Source organism: Lepisma saccharinum, chromosome 24, assembly GCF_977018435.1.
Source record: "Lepisma saccharinum chromosome 24, izLepSacc3.1, whole genome shotgun sequence".
Lineage (NCBI taxonomy): Eukaryota > Metazoa > Arthropoda > Insecta > Zygentoma > Lepismatidae > Lepisma > Lepisma saccharinum.
This window is the reverse complement of record NC_139252.1, coordinates 44505170-44518476: the sequence shown is the minus strand read 5'-3', so window position 1 is coordinate 44518476 and position 13307 is coordinate 44505170. Positions and strand designations below refer to the sequence as shown.

At 37.4% G+C, this 13307-nt stretch overlaps 1 protein-coding gene across 1 annotated transcript in view; it reads left to right on the top strand.

Moving 5' to 3' along the window:
• The window catches only part of LOC145978170 (uncharacterized), a 99148-nt gene that overhangs the window by 22971 nt on the left and 62870 nt on the right, over positions 1-13307 (top strand). Inside the window, exon 6 of the mRNA XM_083110609.1 lies at positions 4877-4982. Within this exon, the coding sequence (XP_082966735.1) occupies positions 4877-4982 (106 nt within the window). The remainder of the gene's footprint in view (positions 1-4876; positions 4983-13307) is intronic.

Here is a 13307-nt window from a genome sequence, read left to right as displayed (position 1 = left end):
GAAGATTATCTATTGAAGCTAAATTAGTATATTTCTCAAGCAAAGATCTGAGTTCTCCATCAATTTTTACTATAGGATCAATCAGTTGAGTTTGAAGATTTGTAATCTCTGCTTGAATATTTAGATTTAGCGAATTCTGTAATATGAGTAAATCTGATTTCAGTTTCTTTAGACGTGCATCTAAACTAGCAATCTCGCTTGAATTACCTGGAATCTCCTGTCGCCTTCTATTACCAAATATATCCATGTTTTTTTGTTTTAGGTATTTTATATATTAATAAGAGGATAGATTATTCTTATTTCGATAAACAGAGGAATCAATTTATCATACTCTCCAATTATCTCAGCATACAAAAATTCACCAGCTTCCACATCATAAGACGTATCAGGAAGTAATGTACTATGTTTAATTCTATACAAATTTCGACCTATGTGCAAAACTGCCGCATTGGGTGGTGAAACGTTTATTTGAATTTTCCCACTAACAGGTAACTTATATGATGATAAGTTATTATTAAATACAAATAAGTGCTTTACAGTATCCTCGTCAACATGAGACCAAATACTATTCAAGTGAACAAGAAGTAACCCTTTCAATTGATGAGAAATTTCTCTCAAGACATCCATGTTCACTTGAATTCTCTCTACAGGCTGATTATGTTGTTGCTTTTTAAACCCAAAAATATTCATGTAGTTTTATTTTATATTAGCTATTTTTTTACTATACATAAAATATATATTTGTACTAAGTATAAAAAATATCACCCTGTGCTTAGAACATGAAAAAAATTATGAGCAGCACTGCAACAACACGTCCGCACTCTTCAAACGCTCTCACGATACTGATTGACCTGTAATGCTTTCGCATTTAAATAACCTAAGCGCGGACCGCGTTGAAAACATCAGAAACAGTGAGCCAATCATATACACCCATTACGTCATAACCAACCAATCAGAAAACAACACATCAGATACAGGGTCATCACAATATTGCGTAATAACTTGTTGCATAACATTGCGCAACATGATGCAATACAAGTAGACCAGAAGTAAATTTGTGTAAGTGTGCATGGGCGTGGGTGTGCATAGGTGAGTGTAGGTGGGCGTGGGTGTGCATAGGTGAGTGTAGGTGGGCGTGGGTGGATGTGGGTGTAGGCGTTACGTACTTTAACTCGTAAGAAATTATGACATTCGTACGAAGTACGAGATGAAAAAACACAGATTTACAATAGTATAAAATCAACAAAAACATCATCAAAATAGGTTTTCCATTGTGGTTAAATCAATAAAAATAATAGACCTCGTACCACTCGTACGAAGTACGAGGTGAAAAATCACAGATTTGCAATAGTATAAAATTGACAAAAACATCGTCAAAATAGGTTTTCTATTGTGCTTAAATTAATAAAAATAATAGGCCTCGTACCAAGTATGGCGCAGAACACATCCAATCCCTCTACTACTGTACCTAATGACGCTCTTCAAGCACTGAAAGTACTATCATTACAAATACAAAACCGAAATCCTTCAGATCTCAGAGCAAGGAAGGAAAACTTCAATTCTTGGCGGACAATATGAATAACCGGCCAAGGTTCCCTTTCGTATGTAATGGTATTAAATGGAGATACGTGCGTCTGTTTTAAGGTGATATGTGAATTTAAAGTGAACGTTAAAGTATAGCAAAGCATGTGCGCGTCACAGTTAGAAGATTTTCACATCTACAAAGAAAATCCAAAACACATTCCCATTTCGCCGGCCACCGTGGCGGAGTAGTTAGCATATCGCGCTACGACGCCAAAAGTCCCGGGTTCGAATCCCGTTCATCATCACTCATCATCATCTTCGCGATTAGCCAAAGTGGAAGAAATGCGAAGTAAAATAAACCAAACCAATCAATCAAACATTCCCATCTCACTCAAAGACCTTGTGAATCCAATCCAAAATTGACCAGTATCTACAGCTGAATGTGAAAGCGGGTTCAATGCCATAAACCTCGTCTTAAATGATTAGAGAAATCCTTTAGAAGTTTTAAACCTACTTTTCCTTTCCTTAGACCCCCAGTGCAATGCTTTCAAGGAGAAAAAATTGCAAGAAATTGGATCATGTATAAGTATAACAGTGTCCATGACAAGCCAACTGGCAAACCATAGAACCTGCAGTGAGTCTCATTTATCTCGTGCATTTATTTGACTAATGTAATTTTCTTTCAGTTTGACTTTAGAGTTTAACTTAAAGTGGCGTTTGTGTTACATTCGATATGAAAATTAGATTTTATGCAATTAATGTTCAATTTTAACTATACCTAATAGGAGGTAAAAATAAGTCCTCCCCTCTGATAAAATCACAAATTGCACCCTGTTTTAATGTCTAGAAAACATTTCATTTCATGTAGGAATGATATCAAGATGCGACGACTCGAGAATTGTCACAGCCTCATCCCGCCTCCTGTGTGGTTGGTGAGGTCCTTCTCTTTCTTGTTTGTGCTTATTTTTGTTTCGGTTTCCACTCAAACGTTGGTAGAGCTTATTCTTAGATTCACTTTATGCTCAGATAGGCTAATCGGGACTAAATTTACTGTTTAAAGTGGAATCCAAAGCACTGTGCATGTGGAACCCTTAATTACAAGGCGAAATTGCTCGTCATGACCCACGAAATGTTTAGTATAAGCAACACGTACATTGTGTCACCACTCAACGTTTTACAACGTATATATACGTATATGTCATTGAAGCAAAAACTTTTCTTAATAACGTTTTTCTGCTTTACATCTTGTTTCGACGCTGCGAACCGTCGAAATGCGAAATTGTATCGTGAATAGATGATACCGGGCATCAAAGACTCGCAATTGTCACTAATGGATTAACTTTGCAATTACGGTAAACAAATATACGATTTACTTGAAAAAATCAATACGATATACGCTTGGTATGTCTGGATAAGTCATATAGTAATTTAAATTTATTTTAAGCAATTTCTTCAAATATGATACCAGAGTTTCGAACGAAATCGTCTCGCTTTGATATTGCAGATATTTATTTCAGCCTCATCTCGGAATTTGAGAGGAAAAAGACTTTTTCTTGTCTCAGTACCATCTCTATTTTTTTAAAAAAATATTAATGTATAGGTAGGTTTAAGTATAGTTTTCCGAACACCCTCTTACAAAGTTATGAAAATTATGCGTGAGGTACAGGAGTACATTGTACCCCCTAAGTTGGTCTGTCGTTTCTCGTCTCGTTTGTGTAAATATTTCGTTTCGAAAAATTCCATTTGAAAAGTTCATATACCTTCCAGATGAAGATTTGTATCTTATCTTCGAATCGATGCGACCCCTTTTTTAGGAAAGTGTACCCCCCCCTTACGCAAATGAGAATTCGTCTGGAGCGTGATTTTTTGAGAGTAAACTTTATCTGATTCAATTATTCCACACACATTTTTTAAGAAAAATCATATCCTTAAGGAGGTTTCCAAGCAAGCACAATGTAGTAGAATAAGTTTACAATGGTTTGAATTTCTGTGGTAAGAAAGATAATGCTTTAAGTTATAAACAATATATATATATATATATATATATATATATATATATATTAATTGAGCGACTTGAAAATATGTTCTTTCAACAGTAGCACCTTGCATCTGTAAAATTATCGAAGGGGGTACAATAGAATTTACGGATTTAGGGGGTACAGCACACCCCTTCCAAAATTTGGGAGGTAAATGTACCCCTGTACCCACCCGTTCCTGCGCCACTGCCTTGAGTTATTTTTCTACATAGGCATCATAGCACTGAAAAACTTATCGTATCGGGAGATAAGTTTATATTTTCCCTTATCATACATTTATTCCGTCACCTGACTTGTGGCGACACCTATGTGCAATCTTTTGGCGAAAAGTAGTAGGAAATCAAGGGAATTCCAAAAAAAATCTCAAAAACGTCAAGGAAAATAAAATGTCCTTGTTGTGATGTGTATTTTTTCATGTACAAGGGAGAGTCAAATGAAACCCTTAATTTGTTTTTATTTCTTATCTAGTAGATTCCTGTATGTACGGTTGCATAAGTTGGCTGCATTTTAGCACAGACCTATTGCTGATCTACATATATTTTCAACTTTGAGTTAGTGCTTGTATACCTTAAGGAGAATAAAGTCTTTGGGGTTCCACTGCGAAGGTTTTCCACCCATCTGCCTGCGAACTGAGGCCATTGTCGAACTTTCTCCTCCATTAGTAAACTTGCTGGTGCGGTAAGCATGCACAGAGATATTATTGAATTTACACTTGCCGAGAAATTTCTGCACGTTTTAGGCTAATAGAGGGCAAGAAACTATTTCTCTTCACTCGTGCAAGTGTGTATAGGTTATGCCATCTTTAAAATAACAAAACTGGCGTTTTGAAGCTCACTGGATTAGTGTTGCAGCCTTGAGGTCATTTTGTAAATAACAGTTGATACCTCATGTAAATTTGAGCTGTATACAGTCTACCCTCCTACAATTTTTGGGGGGGGGACTCATGTAATATTTGCAAATACTAATTTGCTATCAAATTTGTGCTTTGTATTGAAAAAGAAATACGTTGAGAAATTGTCCCTTTTTAGCTAGAACCAGCACTTCCACATTTCCGCTCTACAAATGTACCGTAAGCAGAGTTATAGTAAGTTAAAATATTCGAGAATAACATGGAAATGTATGTCAAAATGTCTGGAAGAGTCACGGAATTTGATTTTGTCAACTGAATGGGAATCTTACATGCATATTACACCTGGTCAAAGCAATTGAAAGCTGAGACGTTCACAGTAAATAAAAAATGATTGAATGTAGACAAACTTAAGCTTAATAACTTGTAACATATTTGAATTTTGCTTATTCTTCCTCGCCTTTTCCAGATTCCCCATGGAAATGCACGTCATCCACTACAACAAAAAGTACGAGAACTTCCACGAAGCTCTTGAACACAAAGATGGCCTCGTCGTCCTCGCCTTCTTCTTCCAGGTACGAATTCGAAACGTGATTTTTTTTTCGTTGTCAGGTTGGGGTTTTTGCTGAAATCTCATTATACATTATTTTTACGTGATTTTCTGCTATGCATTAAAATATTTGGTACAATCCCTCCCGCAACTGCCGCAGGGAGGAAATATCTAAATTGGCCAGACGACACAATACAAACACAAACATTGAACATTAAATCAGGTCAGAGAGCCGACAGCAGCTCTTGGAGTACGGGGGAGGGCTTGAAGTCCATCCACCATTCTGCGCAGAATCTGGAGAAATGTTGGTTCCAGAAGTAGAAGTAGTAACCGACGCAGGTTCTCCATGTGGTCGGTGATCTGAGGTGAACGTCTCCTTGTGGAGATCTGTGATTGGCTGGGAGAAGAAGCAGCCACGTTTGGACTAGGAGCATGCTTCTGTGGTTGAATGGCGCTATTCGTCAAAGTCGAAGATGGTTGAATAGGTGTCTTTGTTACTTGAAGTGGAGGCAACTTCTTCTCATTGGTTTTGGGGTTCCTATTTGACTTGGGCGAGCCTGTAGAACGTGAAGCCTGAAGTATCCGTAGATATAAGGGACAACCCTTATAATTTGCCGTGTGACTCCCAGCGCAGTTGGCACACTTTGCTGGGATATTTTGAGATCGGTTTGGAAATTCCTTGATCCAATGTTCTTCCGCGCACTTAACGCACCGTGGGGGTGTGTGGCAGCAGCGTTGGCCGTGGCCGTACCGCTGGCACCGGTGACATTGAAGCAGCTGTGGCGATCTGAGTTTTTCCACCGTAACATTAAAGTTTGCGATGGAGACGAGTCCATAAATATCTGTAACAGGGCGCTGATATTCACTGCGACGCAAGGTTACGACTATCATGAGTGTGGGTACCTTGGTAACTAACTAACTCTCTAGCCTTCTTAAACCCGAAGGTTCATGGCTGCAGCAACACAGGCCTTCCATCTGTCCCTATCTTGAGCAAGATCTATATACTCTTTTCCATCCCTACCGATTTCCTTTAGGTCCATCTCAACGTTGTCCCTCCATCTTCGTCTTGGCCTTCCTACAGGTCTCTTACCATCAGGTTTCCCAACAAGAACCTTGTAAACTCCTCTTTCCTCTCCCATTCGTGCCACATGGCCTGCCCACCTAAGTCTTCTTGATTTAATTATTCTAATAATATCTGGACATGAATACAAATTATGTAGTTCTAAATTATGTAACCTTCTCCACTCACCTGTCTCCGCATCCCTTTTAGGTCCAAAGATTTTCCTAAGGATCTTATTTTCAAATACTCTCAATTTATGTTCCTCTTTTAATGTAAGGGACCAAGTTTCACACCCATATAATACTACAGGCAAAATTACTGTTTTGTATATTTTAACTTTTAGTTTCTTAGATATTAAACGAGAAGACAAAAGTTTATGAAGAGAGAAGTAACATGCATTTCCTGAATTAAGCCTACTTTTTATTTCCTCTTTAATATAATTTTCATATGTTAATATTACTCCTAAGTATTTGAATTTGGAAACTGGTTCAAACGAGTTGTTATCAATAATTAGATTTTGATTATTACCTAACACTTGGTTTCGGCCTGTAAGCATATATTTAGTTTTCTCTTTGTTAACTTCCAAACCTATCTCTTTAGCAGTTTTGAAAAATATTTTAGCATTATTCTTAATCGTATTTATATCATCCCCCAGTAAGTCTACATCATCTGCATATGCTAACAGCTGAGTCACACCATTTAATTTTAGTCCTTCTTTAGTTTCTTTTACCTTCCTTACAGCATATTCTAAGGCAAAATTAAAGAGCAATGGAGATAATGCATCTCCTTGTTTTAACCCATCATGAATTATAAATTTGTCAGACATATTATTACCCACACGAATTTTACTTTCTGTTTCACTGGTGCATATTTTTATCATACTAACAAGCTTCTTAGGTATTCCAAACGTTACAAATATATTATATAATTTATCTCTTTTGACCGAATCATATGCTTTTTTGAAATCAATGAATAGCTGATGGACATTTTGATTATATTCCCACCTTTTTTCAAGTGTCTGTCTGATGTGAAAAATTTGATCTGTAGTTGATCTGTTACGTTTAAATCCACATTGATAATCACCTATAATTTCATTAGCATATGGGGTTAGTCTTGTTAAAAGAATGTTAGACAATATTTTGTATGTTGTTGAGAGTAGAGAAATTCCACGGTAATTATTGCAGTTCATTTTATCACCTTTTTTAAACACAGGAACAATTATGGATTCTTTCCACTGTTGAGGGATTTCTTCTTTATTCCATATTAAACAAATTAATTTATGAATTTGACATATTAATGAATTTCCACCATATTTAATTAACTCAGCTGGTATTAAATCAATGCCAGGTGCTTTGTTATTCTTAAGCCTTTTAATAGCATCTTTAACTTCAGTCAAGTTAGGTTCTGGAACTAAAGGTTCTGCTGTGTGTACTTCATTTACTTCTGATTTATCTCCTACAATGGTACCTTGGTACTCGACGAATTTTCTGGAAGTTGGTATAGTCGACTAACAGATTCTGGAACGAATCCTAAATCCTGAAGAGCTTCAAATAGTTCTCCTTCCGAGTGATCCGGGGGACCTTGACAAATAATGACTTTTAGGAAGCTTTTTGACGCTGATCCTATAGCGAAGTTGATTGTTGGTTTCCTGTCGCTTCGCAGGAAATGATTGACGATTATAAAATCTTCGTTGGTTTTACAAAGAATCTTGAAGTAGTTCTGGTTGTAGACGAAAGTTGGTGGTGGTTCCGAGGTTATCTTAATCGCCTCCTTAGCAATTGGGGTGCAAAATGTCGTGTAGACGAAGAAAGCACCATGCTTGGTTTTGTAATATCCTTTGGGGCCGGAACCCCTGACCAGTGACTGCCTGCGTCTTTTACCCCCGATATGGGGTGTCGAAGAACGAGAAGAACTAGACATCCTGTCTCTATTAGGTCCGACGCTGGGAGTGCGAAACGTGAGAGAACTTGTTCTCTTAAAAGACCACCCCTTCTGGCTGTCGCATCCGTAATTTTTATTGCAGCCAATCAAAAGCATTGTTTTCAACCATTGGTAAAAGGGTCAAATTTGTTTAACCTATTGCAGACCTAGATTTCCATGTGCTGTGATGTAAAAATGAAAATCGTATTAATTGTAGTCTGTAGTAGAGTTGAAGTTGGTGTTATCTTTGTAATAAATGGCAGTCCTCTCAACAAAAGTGTATTTTATCCATATTTACTCCAGATAATGAAAGTTATAAAAATAAAATATATTTGAAATTTTACAAAAGAGAAACCCAGAAACTTTCGCATTTTTTCCATTTTTTTAAGTAAAATGTGGGGACACGAGTGACATGTCGTGAGTTCCATCAAATTTCAGGCGATTTGTGTTCATACGTCGGATGCCAGAGGTAGATTCAATACCATTGCAGACCTTTTATTGAAAAAAAAAAACTTTTGTGAAAAGCGTTTTAAATGACACTACAGGTAACTGTATTGTTCTGTTATTCGAGTATGTCAAAAAATCATACGTATATTAATGGATAAAAATCAGAAGTGATATATCGTCATCAGTAGGGCTCGGAAGTTGAAGACCTATAAATTGCCAAAAAAAAAGACCTATAAAAAAACCTAAAAATATTAAAAAAGGACCAAAAAACGGAAAAAAGGACGTATAAATGTGATCCAAATTAATTAATAAATTGAGTTTTAGTTACATATTTAATGAATAAAAAAAATACAAAATTCTGGTAGTATGGAACACACAGTGCGAAAAAACTGAAAGCTTCAAAACAAGAGAAAGTTGCCAGTTACAGCGCGACCTTCCAGACAAGTTACGGTTAAAGGACCTTGTACCGTACCTGCTTCAGTCGTCCAAAAATGTTTTTCTCTCGTTTCAGGGATGGTTCAAATATATTTATTTATTTATTTTTCTTATTTCTTTACTACAGAAAGGATGTTTAAGAGGTGATGAACTGATGATGATTCGAATTGAGAATGGGCCATAATAACGTTGTCGAAAGAAGATGAAGTTGAAAATAAAAGCCGTTAAGACCTATAAAAAAGGCTAAGAAAGGACCAATAAGCCAAAAAACGCCGATAAAGGCAAAAAAACACATAAAACTCACCTTTTTTCTGGCGTACAATGACTCAAAATGAACATATATTATGTTTGGCCTCGTCTTTGGACTCTAGGGGAAAAAAAGATTTTTCCTCAACTTCCGAGCCCTATTCATCAGTCTTGGAATCTCATGGTACTAGTCGCAGATAATAGCCTCTATGCACTCACTCGTCTAGTTGTTTGCAAAGTGCTGACTCGTCTATTTGGTCGATTCTGTGTCAAGTACTAGTGCATTTGGTGTCTACACCGTTTGCACCACGTTCCGGAGCGGTGTACAGTGTGGTGTATGGTAGCGTGCTGCGCGCTAACCAATCAATTGAATGTTTAAAACAGCAGACGGGCACTTGTTGAAACTTCTCAACTTGAACACCTCTACAGCGTCTATTTGGTTGAACACAATTTCCTTGCACCAACCTGACACCGGTTACTTGTCGAGTGAGTAAGATCAAACAAGCAATAAATACATCCGAAAAAGAACAATAGCCGTTTTTCAGAATGATAGTAACGAAAGTCTGATTCAGTATACGAGATCAAAATTAAGGTGGCTTTATTATTTCACTGCGAAGTCGCTGGCACACTTTCGAAGTTCGTTTCCTGATAAACCAAGTAGCGCCGAAGGACAAACCAACGAAAAACTTTATTCATGCCCTGACAAGTAGTAGGACCTTCCCGATGGCGCAGTGGTAGCGTCGTCGCTTTGTAATCAAGGGGTCCCGGGATCGACACCCGGCGGAGACACATAATGATTCGGATCCCACTTTAAACTAGGTCCCTAGGAGTCCCGGGTTCGATACCCGTTGGAGGCACATAGTGGTTCGGATCCCACTTCAAACTGTAGGTCCAGTCCCGATTAGCCTTTCTGTGCATAAAGTGGACTTAAAACAACAATTCAATCAATCAATAAACTAGGTCCAGTCCCGATTAGCTTACTGTGCATAAAGTGGACTTAAAACACCAACTCAAGAAGCGAAGTAAAATAAAGCAAATCAATCAATCAATTAAAACACCAACTCAATCAATCAATTAATCTGACAAACGGTAGTTTAGCTGTGATATAATGCAGTCAACAATGGGAAGGAACACGGGTACACGAAACTTATCTTTGGAGGCATTCAGTCTGCTGTCGGAGGTTAGTTCATAGGAACTTGTTTTGCATAGAGTCTAGTAGAGAGGCAGCACTTCGTTCCTACGCGTCAGCAAAAATTTGATGCGACTGGTGTTATGTTACATCCGGTCGTAGCGGGCCACGAGCGGTTTTATTGTTGAGTCAGCAGAACGTGTCTGATCACGTTGAAGACATCGGAAGCGGTGGGGGGAGGGGGTCAATGGATTTGTCACGTTGTTTCTTGATGTATGCTAACCTAACACGTGCATATGTTTGTGTGTGTGTGTGTGTGTGTGTGTGTGTGTGTGTGTGGAGGAAATGCGCGCGCAACCATTGCGTATGATGGAAAGACATGAAGAAATGATTTAAAGATGGCGCCGAAGGTGCTGTATCCCCCGAAAGCTTAGCGGCTAAGGTTATTGCTCTGTAAAACAAGAGGCGTCGAGGGTTCGATTCCTCACCTTTTTATACTTCAAAGTAGACGGTACACGTCACAGTAGATTCCAGAACCAATTTGATCTTGACCACCAAGCTGTTTATCGTTGTTGAAACAATGGAGAGTTATCTAACACAACGCTGATGCTCGGAATATGAAGGCGGGGTTTACAAACGCGCATGCGTACAGTGGTAATGCTACCTGGCATTTGTTGTGCTGTTGTGAAGTGAATTTTGTACTAAATGAAAATTGTCTGTATGTGTGTGTGTGTGTGTGTGTGTATATATATATATATATATATATATATATATATATATATATATATATACAGACACACACAATTTATTTATTGATGAAGTATATATATATATATATATATATAATACAATACAATATAATATATATATATATGTAATTTGAAGATACAACATATCAGTAAAATCTAACAACTAGAAAAATATTCATAACATTCGACTTTTATATTATATGTAATTTAAAACATTCTTCACAGTTTGAGAAATGGAGTGCTTGTGGAAACACCCGTTCTCTGCAATATTGGCTGGTCCATCAGGATGCGGAAAGACATATTTTGTGAAGCATTTTCTACAGTGTTTACCCCAAATGGTAAATGTAAAATTCAACAATATTTTGGTGTGCTACGGGGAATGGCAATCTGCATACAATGATTTCCCTGGTTTTGTACAATTTCGGGAAGGAATGCCTAATATTGACCAATTTGTGCCAAATTCTGGACCTCATCTTATTATTATCAGATGAGGGAATGCGATCAAAGAGTCACAGATTTATTCACAAAAGGGTGTCATCATCGTGATATTAGTCTTTTCTTTATCACTCAAAATCTATTCCATCAGGGAAAAGGGAATAGAGATATATCTTTAAATAGTCATTATATTGTATGCTTCAAAAATCCAAGAGACAGAGCCCAAATTAATTATTTATCTAGACAAGTATACCCGGAGAATCCAAATTTTATAAAAGATGCATATTACAATGCCACCGCTGAACCCCATGGATATTTGCTGTTTGATCTGAAGCAGAACACTCCGGAAGAAGTACGTTTTCGGTCTCGGATATTTCCCGACGATGATATCAATTATGTATATATTCCTACAAAAAAAGCAAGCATAATCACTAGTCGTTTATTCTGTCATCATGGCTCCAAGAGTGAAACACGCTAAAGTGCTCCAAGTTTTGTCGGATGCTAAACCAGCTCTTCGCAGAGCGATATTACAAGCTGCTGATTCTTCCTTAGTTAATTCAATCTGTGAGTGTTGTTACAATGTTCTAAAAGGGAATGTTCCTCTTTCAACACCTCAGAAAACAAGATTGAGCCGGTACAAGAAGGTGATACGTAATCTCTCTGCCAAAGGACACTCTACAAAGCAGAAGAAACAGATACTAGTGCAACACGGAGGATTTCTACCTGCGTTATTAGCCCCTTTAATAGGAGGTGTGTTATCAAGTTTATTTAAGTGAAAAAAAAATCTGAACATGGAGCATGCCAAAAAAATGGTTATAATACCTCAAGAATTTATGGATAACATAAGACATCCTGTTATGTCTGCACCATCTACATCCTTATCGCAATTGGATCAGGATATGCAAGTAATTTTGAATCTCAAAGGTCTTTCGGATGATGAAAAATGGAATCGTTACAGCATTGTGCTCCAAAAATTTCTGTCTATTACTCGAAAACAAAGAGAACCTGTGTCGCTACCGATTACAGAATCTACTGAGAAGTTGACTGATATGAAAGAAGAAATTCTAGCTGCTACACCTAGCATGTATCGTAGAAAAGCCGAACTGTTGTATGAACGTCTTTTACATAATAGTAATATTGTTTGGGATAAATATGGGGCAGTTTTTATTAACAATAATAAAATTGAAGGCTCAAATATTGTCGATCTAGTATCGGATATAATTCGACCACGAAAAACAAGCAATCCTGTTGGGTGGCAACTGTTCAATAGAGCTCTGGCGTTATCTAATATTCCTCAAGAATATATTGGAAACCCCCGGAGACAGGAGTTTATTCAACAGATTGTTTTTGGCAACCCCGGAAGCCATATCCCGCTGTCCGGGGCTAACCAAGAAGAGGCACAAGAATTAACAGAAGCAGCAGAAGAAGAAGAAGAAGAAAAAGAACCAATTTCTTTTGTATCATCATTTCCAGGGCACAAACGTAAACGTACTGTTCCAGTTTGGTCAAGATACAAACCATGAGCGAAAAAATATTAGAGAATATCTGGTACAATCCATCTCATCCAGCATCCTATTCTACAGCTTCAACACTATGGAAAGCTGTAAAAAAATCCATACCATTGTCAACAATCAAACATTGGTTGACAAAGCAAACTGCATACACTTTGCATAGACCTGTAAAGCGTCGATTTCCGAGAAACTTTTATTTTGTGCATAATATCGATGACCAATGGCAGGCTGACTTGAATGACATGCAGAGTTTGCGGAATCACAACAAAGGGTACAGACATATACTCACAGTTATTGATATTTTTAGCAGGCATGCTTGGGCTGTCCCTGTAAAAAATAAAACTGGTGTATGTATAAAAAAGGCTTTCCAGCAAATTTTCAAACAAAGCAAAAGAAAACCTTTGAAATTACAAACTGA